Below are 15,913 nucleotides of genomic sequence, written 5' to 3' on the forward strand. Positions count from 1 at the left end.
AGAAAAATGAAACAAGATCTGTACCTCACACCATACACAAAAACTAACTCCAGATGGATCAAAGACTTAAATGTGAAACCTAAAACTATAAAATTCCTCAAGGAAAAACTAGGAACAAATTTTGGGGCCCTAATATATGGCACAAATAGACTATCAAGCATAACCCAAAATGCACAAACAGCAGAAGAGAAACTAGATGAATGGGACTTTCTAAAAATTAAATTTTATGTGTTTCCAAAGACTTCTCCAAGAGTCAAAAGATAACCCATAGATGGGGAAAAAATATTCAGCAATGACATATCTAACAAGGGACTTATCTCTAGAATTTATAGAAAATTCCAACACCTCAACAACAAAAAGACAAATAATCCAATTAAAAAATGGGCAGAAGACATGAATAGACACTTCACCAAGATGGATATTCAGATGGCCAACAAACATATGAAGAAATGCTCACAATCATTAGCCATTAGAGAGATGCAAATTAAAACAACGAGATATCATCTTGCCTCAGCACTAGTAGCAAACTTCAACAAGACAGAAAATAACTAATGCTGGTGAGGATGTGGAGAGATTGGGACTCTCTTACACTGCTGGTAGGAATGTAAAATGGTACAACCACTGTGGAAAGCAGTATGGAAATTCCTTAAAAAGTTGGAATTAGAAATACCATTTGACCCAGCCATTCCATGCTAGGTATACATCCTAAAGAAGTGAGAGCCAGGACAAGAACAGACATATGCACACCCATGTTCATTGCAGCACTATTTACAACAGCCAAAAAGATGGAAACAACTTAGGTGTCCATCAACTGAGGAATGGATAACCAAACTATGGTACATACACACAATGGAATACTATGCAACCCTAAAGAATAACATAGCATCTGCAAAACATCGCACAACGTGGATGAACTTAGAGGACATTATGCTGAATGAAATAAGTCAATTACAAAAGGACAAATATTGTATTAGTCTGTTATTGTTAAAAGTCAAGAAAAGGTTTATATACGGAAGGAAATTTTCTTTGTTGGTTATCAGTGGTGGGAGGGGAGGGGAGGGAACACTGAGAAAAAAAAATTAAGAGGATATATTTGATATCTGAAGTCTGCAGATATCACAACTAGCAAAACTCTCTACTCATCATTTCAGACTTATTTCTATCTCCTCCGTAAATCCTCCTCTTGATACCTTCCAGCAGACTCAGGTACACTTCTTATATTCTTTGTGTGTATATATATATAATATATACAATAATCATTACTATGTTGTTCATTGTTTGCATGTTTGTCTTGATCATAAAGAACATCAAATTGGCAGAGAAAGAGTATCTTCCTTTAGGTTTCAATTACCTAATACAGTGCTTGACACGTCATAGACTCTCCAAGGAGAAATACCAAGTGAAAAATTGAGTGTGATACCAATTTTCATTCAGAAGGCCAAAGGTGATCTTGTGTGTTAAGTGCAGAAAAAGCATAACCATTCAGGAAGCAGGCAGCTATGGCTATCTGATTCACCTATGTATCACAGTGCATTGTTCTAAGAATCTAATGAGATCATTGAGGGGAAAAAGCATGTAAAAAAGAATACTGTTTATACAAATGTAGGAGACTATTATAATTCATGTTTGTGCATATAAATTTGTAATTATAAAAGTGGTTTCTGAGTTAAACATTTATAAAATTGTTTTTTAAATATTAGATTTAAAAGAATGATATAAAATGTAAGGACAAAACATTAAAGGATACCAAGTCACCAATAAGGTGCCAGGTAGTGCAGTATTTACAATAAATTGTCACTTAAGATTAGATGATTAACCATTACTTCAGTTTCATAAAACCATCAAATTGCAACAAAAATCCTAAACACTGGAGAGAAAAAAATCGCTTTCTTTATACAAGATCAAAAGCAGATTTAGAAAGGAAAAGAAGAGAAAAATTTAAAGTTAAAATCTCATTTTTTCACATTGTCTTTAAAGGGTTTATTCAGTAAAAGGTATTAATTTTCAGGCTTCTTAAGAACCTGATTGTTGATAAAACCTGTGAAAAAAGTATTTCTAACATAACACACATGCAATTTGGACTACTGCATTGTTACATTTGATTAGCCCATTGTGAGGGCAAGGACTTTTTTACTACTATACTGGTATCTGACACATAGCAGATAATTATGAGCAAGTGTCATGGTCCACCATCTTTCTCCTTTTCCTTTTTTTAGGGGGAGAAGACAAGGCTTATATTAGAACTCCTTGGAGGAGTGGGAGCCTTCTCACCCTCAGAAGACGTAATATTACAATGTTCCCATTACCCCTGCCTGTCCCCTTAACCTTGCCATCCTTAGGAATCTCCGGCAGAGAGTGAACATTCTCTAGCATAGAACACAGAAGGTTTTGTCATAATCTATAGCCCTTATCTACCTCCTCTAACCTAATATTTAGCCATGCATACAGAAACAAAAATCTGACTCCCAAACCACTCAGACATACTTTAAATTAAAGCTTAATCTAAATGTCTGGAGAAGCACATTTCTTGTTGTTAGCTGCCATCAAGCCAATTCCAACTTACAGCAACTCCCTGTGTGCAGAGTTGAACTGCTTCATAGGGTTTTCAAGGCTGTGACCTTTCAGAAGCAAACTGACAGGGTTGTCTCCAGAAGTGCCCCTGGGTGGATTCAAAGCACAACTCTATGGCTAGTAGTCAAGTGCTTAACCATTTGCACTAACCAGGGACTCAAGAAGCATATTTCTTAACACACATTAAGAAATTCTTACAAGAACAAGAATGTTTTTATACTATTTAAAAAATCTTTTTGTTAAAGTAGTACCTATATTACCTTTTAAACAAATTAAAATATCCAAAACGATAAATTTGGTAGTGACAAAGATTTTACTTTTGAGCTGTTAAAATAATTTCCAAATAAAAGAAAGGAATATATCTCTCTAATACAAGCCAGATGTTACCTACTATATATATAAAATCAACAGGAATACGTACAGAGAGAGGCATCTTAAAAAGCCATCACTTTCTCCATCTTCAAGAAAGCTGCTGCGTGCTTGTGAACTTCTCATTTGCAGATCTGCCAAAATAACAAGGCACAAGCTTATAACCTAGTTTCCAAAAGCTAGTCTCTAATGACTACTTCTAGCTATATACTCTATAGATACTGAGTTGTTTTTAAAAGTGTGATCTGATATACTTTATGATGAATGGAAGTTCCTCAAGAACATTAAAAACCAAATGGATATTCTACCATATCCTGGGTTTCCTCCTTTATTTGCATTCTTACTGACATTAACACTTTCTCTTTAATTACATATGGTCCTTGAATAATAAATTGTGTTTATTATTAATAATAAGAAATAATAGTAAGAAATAATAACAAAACTTTGTTTTATTATTACCTTGGTTCATTTCTAGTCTAAAGCTAGACATGGCCTTATGTTATGTACTGTAATTATCCACTCAATAACCCACCCAAATAACTAAGTTAATTATATCAGTATCTTAAATAAGTTATAAGCTCATAAACTTAAAAAGCTAAATTGTGCTTTAGCTTGATGTTTTCTGTTTCTATGAGTTAAAATTCACTTGTAGAAGATAAAATAGATGAGACCTCATAAGAATTAAAAACCTGTGCTCATCATAAGATTTTATTAAGAGTAAACAGACAACCTATAGACTGGGAAAAAAAATCTTCAGAAATGACTTACCTGATAAGGGTTTATTCTCTAAAATCTATAGTCTAACAACTCAACAACAAAAAGACAAACAATCCAATAACAAAAAAGGCAAAGGTCATAAATAAAAGTGTCATCAAAGAGGAAATCAAAGCAGCCAACAAACATGTGAAAAAATATTATCATTAGCCATTGTTGTTGTTGTTGTTGTTATGTGCCGTCGAGTCGGCCCCGACTCATAGCGACCCCTCCTTGGGTTTCCGAGGCAGTATCACTACGGAAGTAGGATTGCCCAACCTTCCTTCCGAGGAGTGGCTGGTGGGTTTGAACCGCCAGCCTTCTGGTTAGCAGTCAAGTGCTTTAGCCACTATGCTACCAGAGCTCCTATCATTAGCCATTAGAGAGATCAAAACTACAATGAAATAAACACTATCATATTCTGGTTAAAATGACAATGATAAGACAAACAGATAACAACAAATGTTGTTGAGGCTGTGGGGAGACAAGTCCTTAGCCATTTGCTGGTGGGACTATAAAATGGTATAACCACTATGGAAAACAATATGGTACTGTCTTAAAAAATCTATAAACAGAACTACTCTACAATCCAGAAATCCCACTCCTAGTCATATACTTTGTTGCTGTTGTTAGATGGCTTCAAGTTGGTTTCAACTCAGAGCGACCTATATACAATAGAATAAAACACTACCCACTCCTGTACCACCCTCACAATCACTGCCATGCTTGAGCCTTTTTTTTTCCCTTTAATTTTTATTGTGATTCGGGTAAAAGTTTTCAAAGCAAATTCATTAAATCATGGATATTTGCAATGGTTTCCTCTCATTTTGAGTTGTGCCACGTCAGCAAATGATGGTCCTAAAAGTTTTACTCCAACTACATCATGAAGGTCATACTGTGGTGGCTTACATGTTGATGTGATGCTGGAAGCTATGCCAAATTTCAAATGCCAACATCGTCACCCATGGAGGGCAGGTTTCAGCAGAGCTTCTGGACTAAGACAGACTAGGAAGAAGGAAGAAGCTGTCTACTTCTGAAAAAATTAGCCATTGAAAACCTTATGAATAGTAGTCAAACATTGTCTGATATACTGCCAGAAGATGAATCCCTCAGGTTGTAAGGCACTCAAAATATGACTAGGTATATAATAAACCAAAAACCAAACTCACTGCCATCAAGTCTGATCTGACTCATAGCGACCCCTTCTTGGGTTTCTGAGGTGGTATCACTATGGAAATAGATTGCCCAACCTTCCTTCTGAGGAGTGGCTGGTGGGTCTGAACCACCAGCCTTCTGGTTATCAGTCAAATGCCCCAAGTATGTAATATCCCTCCAAAAAAACCCAAACTCACTGCCATTGAGTTGATTTGACTCATGGAGACCCCGTCTTGGGTTTCTGAGGTGGTATCTCTATGGAAGTCATTTGCCTAATCTTCCTTCCAAGGAGTGGCTGGTGGGTTTGGACTGCCAGCCTTCTGGTTAGCAGTCATATGCCTTAGGCACTACACCATTCCCTACAGACCTAAAAATAATGGCACAAACTGACATATGCATACCTAAATTCACTGGTGTTTTATTCACAATAGGAAATAAATGGAAAAAAAAAAAAAAAAGAAGTGTTCATCAATGGATGAATGGAATAGCAAATTGTGGTCATATATACAATGGAATATTATACAACCATAAATAATAATGATGAGTCCATGAAACATAACATGGATGGCTAAGTAAAGTAAGTCAAGCACATAGGCATATTGTATGGTCCCTCTTTTATAAGAAGACAATAGATATATGTATGAGAGGCCAGTGTTCACTGGTGGTTACTAGGAAGAGAAGAGGAGGAAGGAAAGTATGCTTTAGATCTTGTTGTTGTTGTTATTTGCCATCGAGTTGGCCCCGACTCATAGCGACCCCTCCTTGGGTTTCCGAGGCAGTATCACTACGGAAGTAGGAATGCCCAATCTTCCTTCTGAGGAGTGGCTGGTGGGTTTGAACTGCCAGCCTTCTGGTTAGCAGTCAAGTGCCTAGACACTATGCTACCAGAGCTCCTGCTTTAGATCTTAGAGACTTGTTATTTTTGTTTTTCAGTGATAAGGGAACTGGAACCAAATTTGGATGTAGTGAGCACACCACAACCAAAGTAAAAAGTAACTGAGCACATATGGATGGGTATAGGCATACCAGTGTATGATAGGTACAGATGTATACATAGGTGAGAAGAGACAAAGAATCTATAAAAAAACAAAAAGCAAGCCCACTGATGTTGAGTCAATTCTGACTCATAGTGACCCTATAGGATAGAGTAGAACTATTCCTATTGGATAGAGTAGAACTGCCTCCACAGGGTTTCCAAGACTGTAAATCTATTATAGAAACAGATTGCCTCATTCTTCTCTTACTGAGCAGCTTGTGGGTTTGGACTGGTAATGTTTTGGTTAACAGCTGAATGATTTAACCAGTATACCACCAAAGCTCCTAGAATTATCTACAGTTATGTGTAAATACAAATATATGTGTCCAGGCACATATATTCATTGAAGACACAAATATGGATATTCCACAGATATAACCAAACACCTTCCCAGACTGGTTTCCTGGGTTTGAAAACTTAAGACCACAGTCTCATGAGACAATTTAGTTAATTGGCATAACATAGCTCACAAGAATCATAATCTGCATCATAGTGAAGTGAGTAGTGTCTACGGTCTCAAAAGCTTATGAATGGCTATGTACAGGTCTCTACTTGCCAGGAAAAACAGTAAGAAGGTAACCAAAAGCTTAGCAAAGAAACAAGTCTACAGGAGCTACAACCTCACCTACCCTGAGACCAGAAGAACTAGATGATGCCTGGCTACCACCACTGATCATTCTGCCTGGGGTCATAATAGACGGTCCTGGATAGAATGGGAGAAAAATGTGAAGCAGAACTCAAATTCTTATTTTTTTAAAAAAAGAGCCAGACAAACTGGAACAATAGAGAACAGAGGACTTGCTGAGACTATCATCTTGAGACATTCTTTAAACCTAGAACTGAACCTATTCCTCTTTAGAGAAATAGCAGTGGTACACAAAATGGGATTGGTGTTCTACTTATAACCATCAGAGACCCAAAGGTTAACAATTACTCAAAGGCAAGATGAGAAAATAAGGGGGCAGGGAAATTAGAGTACTGGACATGGAACAAACAGAACACAATGAAAGAGAATACTGACACACTGTGATAAATGTAACTAACATCACTGAACAATTTGTGTGGAAACTGTCAAATAGGAACCTAACTTCCTGTGTAAACTTTTACCAAAAACCCAATTAATTCACTTCTAGCATGGAAATAAAAACAGAACAGGGACTTATACTTTCAGGGTAGTTTCAGTACTTGGTTAGCTTATAGGAGATATCAAAATAGTTATTTCATATTCAAAACATCTTTGAAAGCAGACTAAATGTTTGAGAATACTGGGTGTCCAAGTATGGTCTCTATTCTAGATTAGCAGCATCAGCAAAATCTGGGAACTTACTAGAAATTAAAAATTAAAATTTTCCCGTCTTAACCCAGATTGAGTGAATCAGAAACTCTGGAAATGAGGCCCAGCAATCTGTGTTTTAACAAGCTTTCTAGGTGATCCTGATGCACCCAAAAGTTTGAGCCACTGTTTTAGAAATTATCTGTTTACCTCCATTAATGTAAAAATATACACATAACCAACTCCACCACAGACAGATTTGACTGCCAATGTTTTTATCTCAGGCTGCTTAAAAATAAAACTTACAGGACATTTTGCTTAGAGATGATTCTTTCAAATTTGTAGGCTCCTGCTCCAACTGTGGTGCATACTGAATTTCTGGTTTAGACTAAAATGATAATGAAAGCAATTAAGTCATTTTTTACTTTTGAAGATTTTTTTTCCCCCCAGCAACAAGTTCTATAATACATCATCTCTATAAACATTTAAATTGAGAAAAAGTAACAGAAGTATGTGATAAAAAAAATAACAACACACACACACACACACATTAACCACAATATATTTTAATTATACTTCCTAAACATCAGATCCAGTGCCTTGCAAAAAAACAGATGATTTCTGGCATCATCAAGTATATAGTCAGTTTAACTTCCTAACAGCATCAAAGAAAAGAGAGAGAGAGACAGAGAGAGAGAGAGACAGAGAGAGAGAGAGACAAACTACAACATACTGCAGTAAATACTGTTCCCGCAAAAATGAATTCTAATTCCAGCTTATCAAGAATAATTTAGCAAACTGTCAAAACTTGTGACTAAGCACATATTATCACTATTTTTCTTATTTGAAACATTCTATTTTTCCTTAAGTATGATAAACACTACACACTCTCCACATCTTCTAAATATCTCTAATCCTCTGAAGTGGGAGTTTCTCCATTCCAGTTACACTCAAGATGACACAAATCTTAGAGAGAAACAGGACTGCTAGTCTCACATCTCATCAAGAATGAATGAAGACTTCTGAGAGTTTTAAACAGATTTAGAACACAGAACTTTTTCATGATATAAACAGAAAAAATTCCTTCTGTGTTTTACTTATTTAAGTAAATTACTTATTTAAGTAAATTACTAAATTAAGTACAGGAACCCATGGCTCAGCGTAGTGCTAAAAATCACATACTAGCCTTACAGTAAGTCACTCAATTGTTGTTGTTGTTGTTGTTACGTGCCGTCGAGTCGGCCCCGACTCATAGCGACCCCTCCTTGGGTTTCCGAGGCAGTATCACTACGGAAGTAGGAATGCCCAACCTTCCTTCCGAGGAGTGGCTGGTGGGTTTGAACCGCCAGCCTTCTGGTTAGCAGTCAAGTGCTTTAGCCACTATGCTACCAGAGCTCCCAGTCACTCAATTAGCAATAATAATTAAGAGGTTTACTTTAATTATAACTTGAGAAGAAGACACAATACAATCTTCTGGGTGATAAATTTGAGGAATTTAACTACCAAATTAAAACAAAGACAGCATAGTAAGGTGGTATGTGGGCCTTGGAGATAAAATGACCTGGATTTGAAGTCTAATTCTATCATTCACTAGCAGTGAGTCCTTAAAAAAGTTGGACTTGGTTTCCTCATCAATAAAATAGGTGTAATTCCACCTTACAGAGTTGTTTGAAGATCTAACGTTAAGTAAAATGCCTAATAATTAAATGCCTTCAATAAATAGCAGTTATTATGATCACATCACAAGAGATAGGAGAAAAGTTACCTCTCTAAGAGGCACAATGTTTTTCTACAAGTGCTCTAATGAGAGTTATGAGGAAGAGCATTATAAATAACTAAAAATTATGCCATATTGCTTTTCTCTAATAGCCATATGTCATCACATATTTACCACTGTTTATGTTCAAAGCATATTAATTATTCTTATCTCCCATACAGAGATTTCTTTTTATCAATTTAACTACTATTTAGATGGCTCAGTTCTGGTTAGATAAGAACCAGAGAGCTTCTAAAGGGCAGAAGGAAGGATAAATCACACGGTGTCCTGATGCCCAATGTTCTCATGTAGGCCAAAAGAGTAATTATTATTTGATAATAAATAGGTGTTAGGTGGCAGAGTACACGGCTCTATGCCAAGCTACTCATTTAAGACATTTATTATTTACTGTCGTTGGCATTTAGATGAATCCAAGAAATATAGTTGTCACCTGGAATATAACTATTTTTCCATCATCAGCTTGAAGATAAAAAGTCCATGAAGAGGTTATGAAGCTCTGTGCAGAGTCCATCATGTCACTCCAGAATGACCTCACCAGAGTAAGAGGGAAAAGTAGATGCATTTTGGGCATCAGGGACATAAGCTGACAATAAAAAAAAAAAGAATAAATCATGAGAAATATGTATATTAAAAAGAACACCACAGTTAAGATTCCTCCAATCATTATTGGTCCAGGAAAAAAACAATTAAATGAATCTACCATAACCATTAGCATTAGAGTAAACTCTTATTATCTATACAATTAAATTGTGGTAAAGCTTAAAATCCCAGGTTACTTTAAATTGTCATTAAACACAATTGTAAGTTACCTGTCTCCTATATCATGTTTAGGAAATAAAAATCAAACTACAAAGTCAGTCTAAGGCTAAATATCAGTGGGAGGCAAATCTGCCACAAATACAGTGAACAAACGAATCACATATGCCATAAATTCTCTCTTATTCAAACTCTGTGGGGCAACCCCCAATTCTTATAATTATGCTTTTCAGATAACAAAGATGTAAAAACCACAGTAAGAGGGATCTAGTAGAAAACTCATGTAGGGAGTCGAGTCCCTAAGAAGTACAGGGCTACCAATGGTATCTCAGTAGAGTCCCTGACATAAGTTCTGAGCATAATACTTGTTCTCTGTAGGTATGCAAGGCTCTTTCATTGGAAGCCAGAGCAATAATTAACACAATCTTTTCCCATCTATTTCTGCTTCTTTTGCAAGAAGGAAATTTAAGATGGCTCTGGTAGCATAGTGCCTAAGGCACTTGACTGCCAACCAGAAGGCTTGGTGGTTCAAACCCACCAGCGACTCCTTGGAAGGAAGATGGGCAATCTACTTCCGTAGTGATACTGCCTCGGAAATCCAAGGAGGGAGTCGCTATGAGTCGGGTCTGACTTGACGGCACGTAACAACAATAACAATGTTCAGGCACAGGAAAGTTACCTGCAGTATATTTTATAACTAAATGCATTTTGAAGTTGTTTGTAGTTCTAGATTGTCCGTACCACTGTGTTCTCCCCTTCATTCAAATAAGGACCACTGAGATTTACTTAGTGGACTCATATACTTAGATTATGTGAGCCTGTGAGAAAACCTAGATAGTTCAAACCTCCTTGGATCACTTGTGGTATACTGAGCTACACTACTGGCCCTCCTATTGCCAGAGCTTGGTTACCAAACACTAGTCCTATCTGAAAGTTAATAAAATTTAAAAACTTTCCCCACTATGTTTAAAGTAAACAGTATACAGGGTAGGGAATTATGTTGTTGTTGTTAGGTGCCATTGAGTCAGGTCCGACTCACAGCGACCCTATGTACAACAGAACGAAACACTGCCCAGTCCTTCAACAGCCTCACAATCCTTGCTATACCTAAGCCCATCATTGCAGCAACTGTGTCAATCCATCCTGTTGAGGGTCTACACCTTTTTCACTAACCCTCCCTTTACCAAGCATGATATCTTTCTCCAGGGAATGGTCCTACGTGACAACATGACCAAAGTAGGTGAGATGAAGTCTGGCCATTCTTGCTTCCAAGGAGCATTCTGGCTGCACTTCTTCCAGGACAGATTTGTTAGTTCTTCTGGCAGTCCATACTTTCAGTATTCTTTAACAACAAACACCGCAACTCAAAAGCATCAACTCTTCTTTGGTCTTCCTTATTCACTGCCCAGCTTTCACATGCATATTGAAATATTCAATAGAAGGCTACTGAAAATATTATGGCTTGGACTGGGTACATCTTAATCTTCAAAAAGACATCTTTGCTCTTCAGCACATTAAAGAGGTCTTTTGGAGTTCTGGTAAGATGGCAGAATAGGCAGACAAACTACACAGACCCTCTTCAACAAAGAAAAGGGGAATCGATTAACAGAGATACAGAAGATAATCCTGGAGCTCTGAGCTTTGAAAGGAAGGATACAGAAGTGGACTAAACTCCAATTGGCAGAATAACCTGCATGAAAACAATGAAAAACGAGATATACGGAGCTGTGGTCTGTCAGTGATCCTGATGGCACGAACAGCTTGGATATTGCCAAGTGGTGTTAGGACCTAAAAATTAACCTAAAAATTGGCCCTGCTAGCCAGGGGCAGCACGGAGGACTACACTGGTGGCTGGTGAATAAAAGGGGAAGCAGCGAAGAGGGAGACGGGCAGAGCTGTGGACTTTTGGCTGTCCAGAGGGCACAGCCATTTTGAATGTTTACAAGCGTTTGACCATTTTGGACATTTAAAGTGACAGCATTCTCTCAGATTCCAGGGATCTAAGAACAGGCTCCACTTGCTGGGGACCGCAAGAACATACAGGACACTGAGGACTGGAAAGGTGAGATAGTCCCCTTGTTACTCTTATATCCCACACCTTCTTGGTGAATGGAGGTACATCCCTCACTCCCACCTACCTTCTGGGCTGGCAGGAATTACATCCACCCCAGTCTGTGTGCTTTGATGGAGGCTGGGTGACCTACCCCGCCTTGCCTGGATTTTTTTCCCCTTTATTTTAGTTTGCTTGTTTTCTCTGTTTTTAAATTATTTCTTTTTTTCTTTTCCCCATCCTTATTATTATTCTTTCTTCTTCCCTTCCCAGGTTCTAGTTTTCAGCTTTTTCTCTCTTTCCCTGTTCCTGGTTCCCAGTTTTTTCTTTCTTGTGGTTATCCCCATTCCTTGTTTTTCTTTTTGCATTTTCCCAATTTTTTTCTTCATTATTCTCCTACTCTACCCCTTTTCTCTTATTGCCCCCTCCCCAGATATTGCACTTTTTTTTGTTTTGTTTTTTCTCTCTTTTGCTATGCATATTTCTTTTGGCTTTTTAAAGTATTTCTTTAAATATTTTCTCTCATTTATTGCCTTTCCTCTCTCTCTCTCTTTTTTTCCCCCTCTTTTTGGTGACTATTCCTGTATGTTTATGCGGTGTGTTTTTTGTCCACTTGCTTTTAATTTTTTGATGGTTTTTCAATTGTTGTTTTTGTCTTACTGAGCAGGAGACAGCAACTATGCTCATACGATGCAACCACACCCGCACCTTCTGTAGCTCTGCTTACTAAAAGCCACACTTCCTTCTCCACCAGATGGCCAATGATACACGTGCACCAGAAGAGCCTGACTCACCCTTAACTGCTCTTCACAAACAGTTAACAGAGATCTGTGCAGCCACTCTCATTCTCTATCATACCCACCAGGAGACAGGTAGTGAGTGCATAAGTGCTGAGAACTGGCAAATAGAGGAGCACAGTACCCTGCTTAAAAAAAAAAAAAAAAAAGAAAAAGAAAAGAAAAAACACATAAAAACAAAAATCTCAGGCGAATTACTCCAACATACAATCACCAATTAAATACAAATACAACAAAGTCACAATGTCTCAGAGACAACAGACCATCACAGTCCACACAAAGAAGCAAAATAAAGCGGTTGAAACAAGGGACCAGGACATAGACCCAGAACACAATCCTGAGGAAGCAGCAGCATTGAAACTCCCTGATGAGGAATTCAAAAGAATTATACTTAGGTACCTTCAATGGATTGAGAGACAGATCAAGGGAAGCACTGACAAAATTAAGGAAAACACAGACAAAACCCTAGAACAATTTTGGAAGAAAAAACAAGAACAAAATGACAAAAATAAATGAAAAATTAGAAATGATACAAAATCTACATATAGAAATCTGGAAGATTAATACTAAATTTTCAGAAATAGATAACACCATCATATATGAGGGACAAAGGGCAAAAGAGTAGAATCAAATCAATACAAAACAGAATTAATGAGATTAAAGACAAATACCTGAATATTTCTTTGGAAAGGACTCAATCAGAAAAAAGATCAAAACAAAATAAAGAAAGCCTAAGATTCACATGGAATACCATCAAAAGGAATAACCTACATGTGACTGGAATTCCAGAACAGGAAGAGAAAAATAAGACCACTGAGAAAATTGTCCAAGATTTGTTGGAAGAGATCTTTCCTGATATGATGAAAGATGAGAATATATCCATTCAGGAAGTCCAACGAATCCCAAACAGGATAGACCCCAAAAGAAAATCACCATTATAAAACTCACCAAAACCAAAGACAAAGAAAGAATCCTGAAAGCAGCACAAGAAAAATGAAAAGTTACCTACAAAGGGCAACCAATAAAACTAAGCTCTGACTTCTCAGCAGAAACCATGCAGGCGAGGAGGCAATGGGATGGTATATATAAAACCCCGAGAGAGAAAAATGTCCAACCAAGAATTATATACCCAGCAAAACTGTCCCTCAAATATGATGGTTAAATTAGGAGATTTGCAGATAAGTAGAAATTAAGAGAATTTGTTAAAAGCAGACCAACCTTTTAAGAGATACTAAAGGGAGTCCTTTGAACAGGAAACCAATAATAGTAAAGAGGTCTTTTGCAGCAGATTTGTCCAGTGCGATATGACGTCTGATTTCCTGACTGATGCTTCCATTGGTACTGATTGTGGAACCATGTAATATGAAGTCTTTGACAACTTCAATCTTTTCCCCGTTTACTGTGATGTTGCTTATTGGTCCAGTTGTGAGGATTTTCATTTTCTTTAGGTTGAAGTGTAATCCACTTTGCAGACTCTAGTCTTTAATCTTCACCAGTAAGTGCTTCAAGTCATCTTCACTTCCAGCAAGCAAGGTTGCATCGTCTGCGTTATCACAGGTTGTTAATGAGTCTTGCTCCAATCCTGATGCTGCATTCTTCTTCATATAGTTCAGCTTCTCAGATTATCTGCTCAGCATACAGACTGAATAAGTATGGTGAAAGGATACAACCCTGACACACTCCTTTCCTGACTTTAAACCATGCAGTATCCCCTTGTTCTGTTTGAATGACAGTGTCCTGGTCTATGTACAGCTTCCTCATGAGCACAATTAAGTGTTATGGAATTCCCATTCTTCTCAATGTTATCCACAATTTGTTATGATCCACACAGACGAATGCTTTTGCATAGTCAATAAAACACAAGTAAACATCTTTCTGGTATTCTTTGCTTTCAGCCAAGATCCATCTGACATCAGCAATGATATCCCTCATTCCATGTCTTCTTCTGAATCCAGCTTGCATTTCTGGAAGTTCCCTGTCAATATACTGCTGCAACCGTTTTTGAATTAACTTCAGTAAGATTTTACTTGAGTGTGATATTAATGATATTGTTTGATAATTTCCACATTCTGTGGGATCACCTTTCTTTGGAATGGGTACAAATATGGATCTCTTCTAGTCAGTTGGTCAGGTAGCTGTTTTCCAAATTTCACAGTATAGAAAGTAAGTGCCTCCAGCATGGCATTCATTTGCTGAAACATCTCAATAGGTATTCTGTCAATTCGTGGGGCCTGGTTTATCGCCAATTCCTTCAGTACAGCTTTGACTTCTTCCTTCAATACCATTGGTTCTTGATCATATGCCACTCCCTGAAATAGATGAACATTGACCAATTCTTTTTGGTATAGTAACTCTGTGTATTTCTTCCATCTTCTTTTGATATTTCCTGCATCATCCAATATTTTGCCTGTAGAATCTTTCAATTTTGCAACTTGAGGCTTGAATTTTTTCTTCAGTTCTTTCAGGTTGAGAAATGCCAAGCATGTTCTTCCCTTTTGGTTTTCTAACTCCAGGTCTGTCACATTTCATTATAATAATTGACTTTGTCTTCTTTAGCTGCTCTTTGAAATCTTCTGTTCAACTCTTTTATCTTGTCATTTCTTCCATTTGCTTTGGCTACTCTCTGTTCAAGAGCAAGTCTCTTCTGACATCCATTTTGGTCTTTTCTTCCTTTCCTGTCTTTTAATGACCTTTTGCTATCCTCATGTATGATGTTCTTAATGTTACTCCACAATTTGTCTGGTTTTCTGTCACTGGTGTTCAATGCGTCAAATCTGTTCTTTAGATGGTCTCTCAATTCAGGTGGGATATAATCAAGGTCATATTTTGGCTCTTGTAGAGTTGTTTTAATTTTCTTCAGCTTCAACTTGAACTTGCATATAAGCAGTTGACGGTCTGTTCCACAGTCAGCTCCTGGCCTTGTTTTTACTGAAGATATTGAGCTTCTCTATCTCCTCTTTCCACAGATGTAGTCAATCTAATTTCTGTGTATTCCATTTGGTGAGGTCCATGAAAAGAAGCATCTCTTATAATATAGGGAATTATAAGAGATCATAATGGAGAAATTATCAGGGGCCATATTGTGATAAATTGTTTAGACTCAACCTTACATGTATGTGATGGGGAACTACTGAAGTAGAATGATATGAGATTTCTATTTATGAAAAAATATTCTGGAAACAAAGTATAGGATGGACTACAGAGGGTTAAAATGGGAAAATAATTCGTTAGTTAACAATATAGAAGAGAAGTGATGATCTAAGTGAAGGCAATGAGAGTCAGGATGCAGAAAAAGGACTCTTGGCAATCAATTTCTGTGAGTCTCAGCTTTTCACATGCAAAATGGGGATAATACCTTCACTGGGCTATGAAAAGA

General features: G+C 37.2%; 1 protein-coding gene across 1 annotated transcript in view; it reads right to left on the reverse strand.

The window, feature by feature from the left end:
• The window catches only part of TMEM59 (transmembrane protein 59), a 43,952-nt gene that overhangs the window by 19,022 nt on the left and 9,017 nt on the right, over positions 1–15,913 (reverse strand). Inside the window, exons 4-6 of the mRNA XM_007945935.2 lie at positions 9,365–9,517; positions 7,464–7,545; positions 2,993–3,074 (exon numbers count right to left, since the gene is read on the reverse strand). Coding sequence (XP_007944126.1) covers positions 2,993–3,074; positions 7,464–7,545; positions 9,365–9,517 — 317 coding nt within the window. The remainder of the gene's footprint in view (positions 1–2,992; positions 3,075–7,463; positions 7,546–9,364; positions 9,518–15,913) is intronic.

This window comes from Orycteropus afer, unplaced genomic scaffold, assembly GCF_000298275.1.
Source record: "Orycteropus afer afer isolate SDZICR_OR568_19922 unplaced genomic scaffold, OryAfe1.0 scaffold00145, whole genome shotgun sequence".
NCBI classification, from domain to species: domain Eukaryota; kingdom Metazoa; phylum Chordata; class Mammalia; order Tubulidentata; family Orycteropodidae; genus Orycteropus; species Orycteropus afer.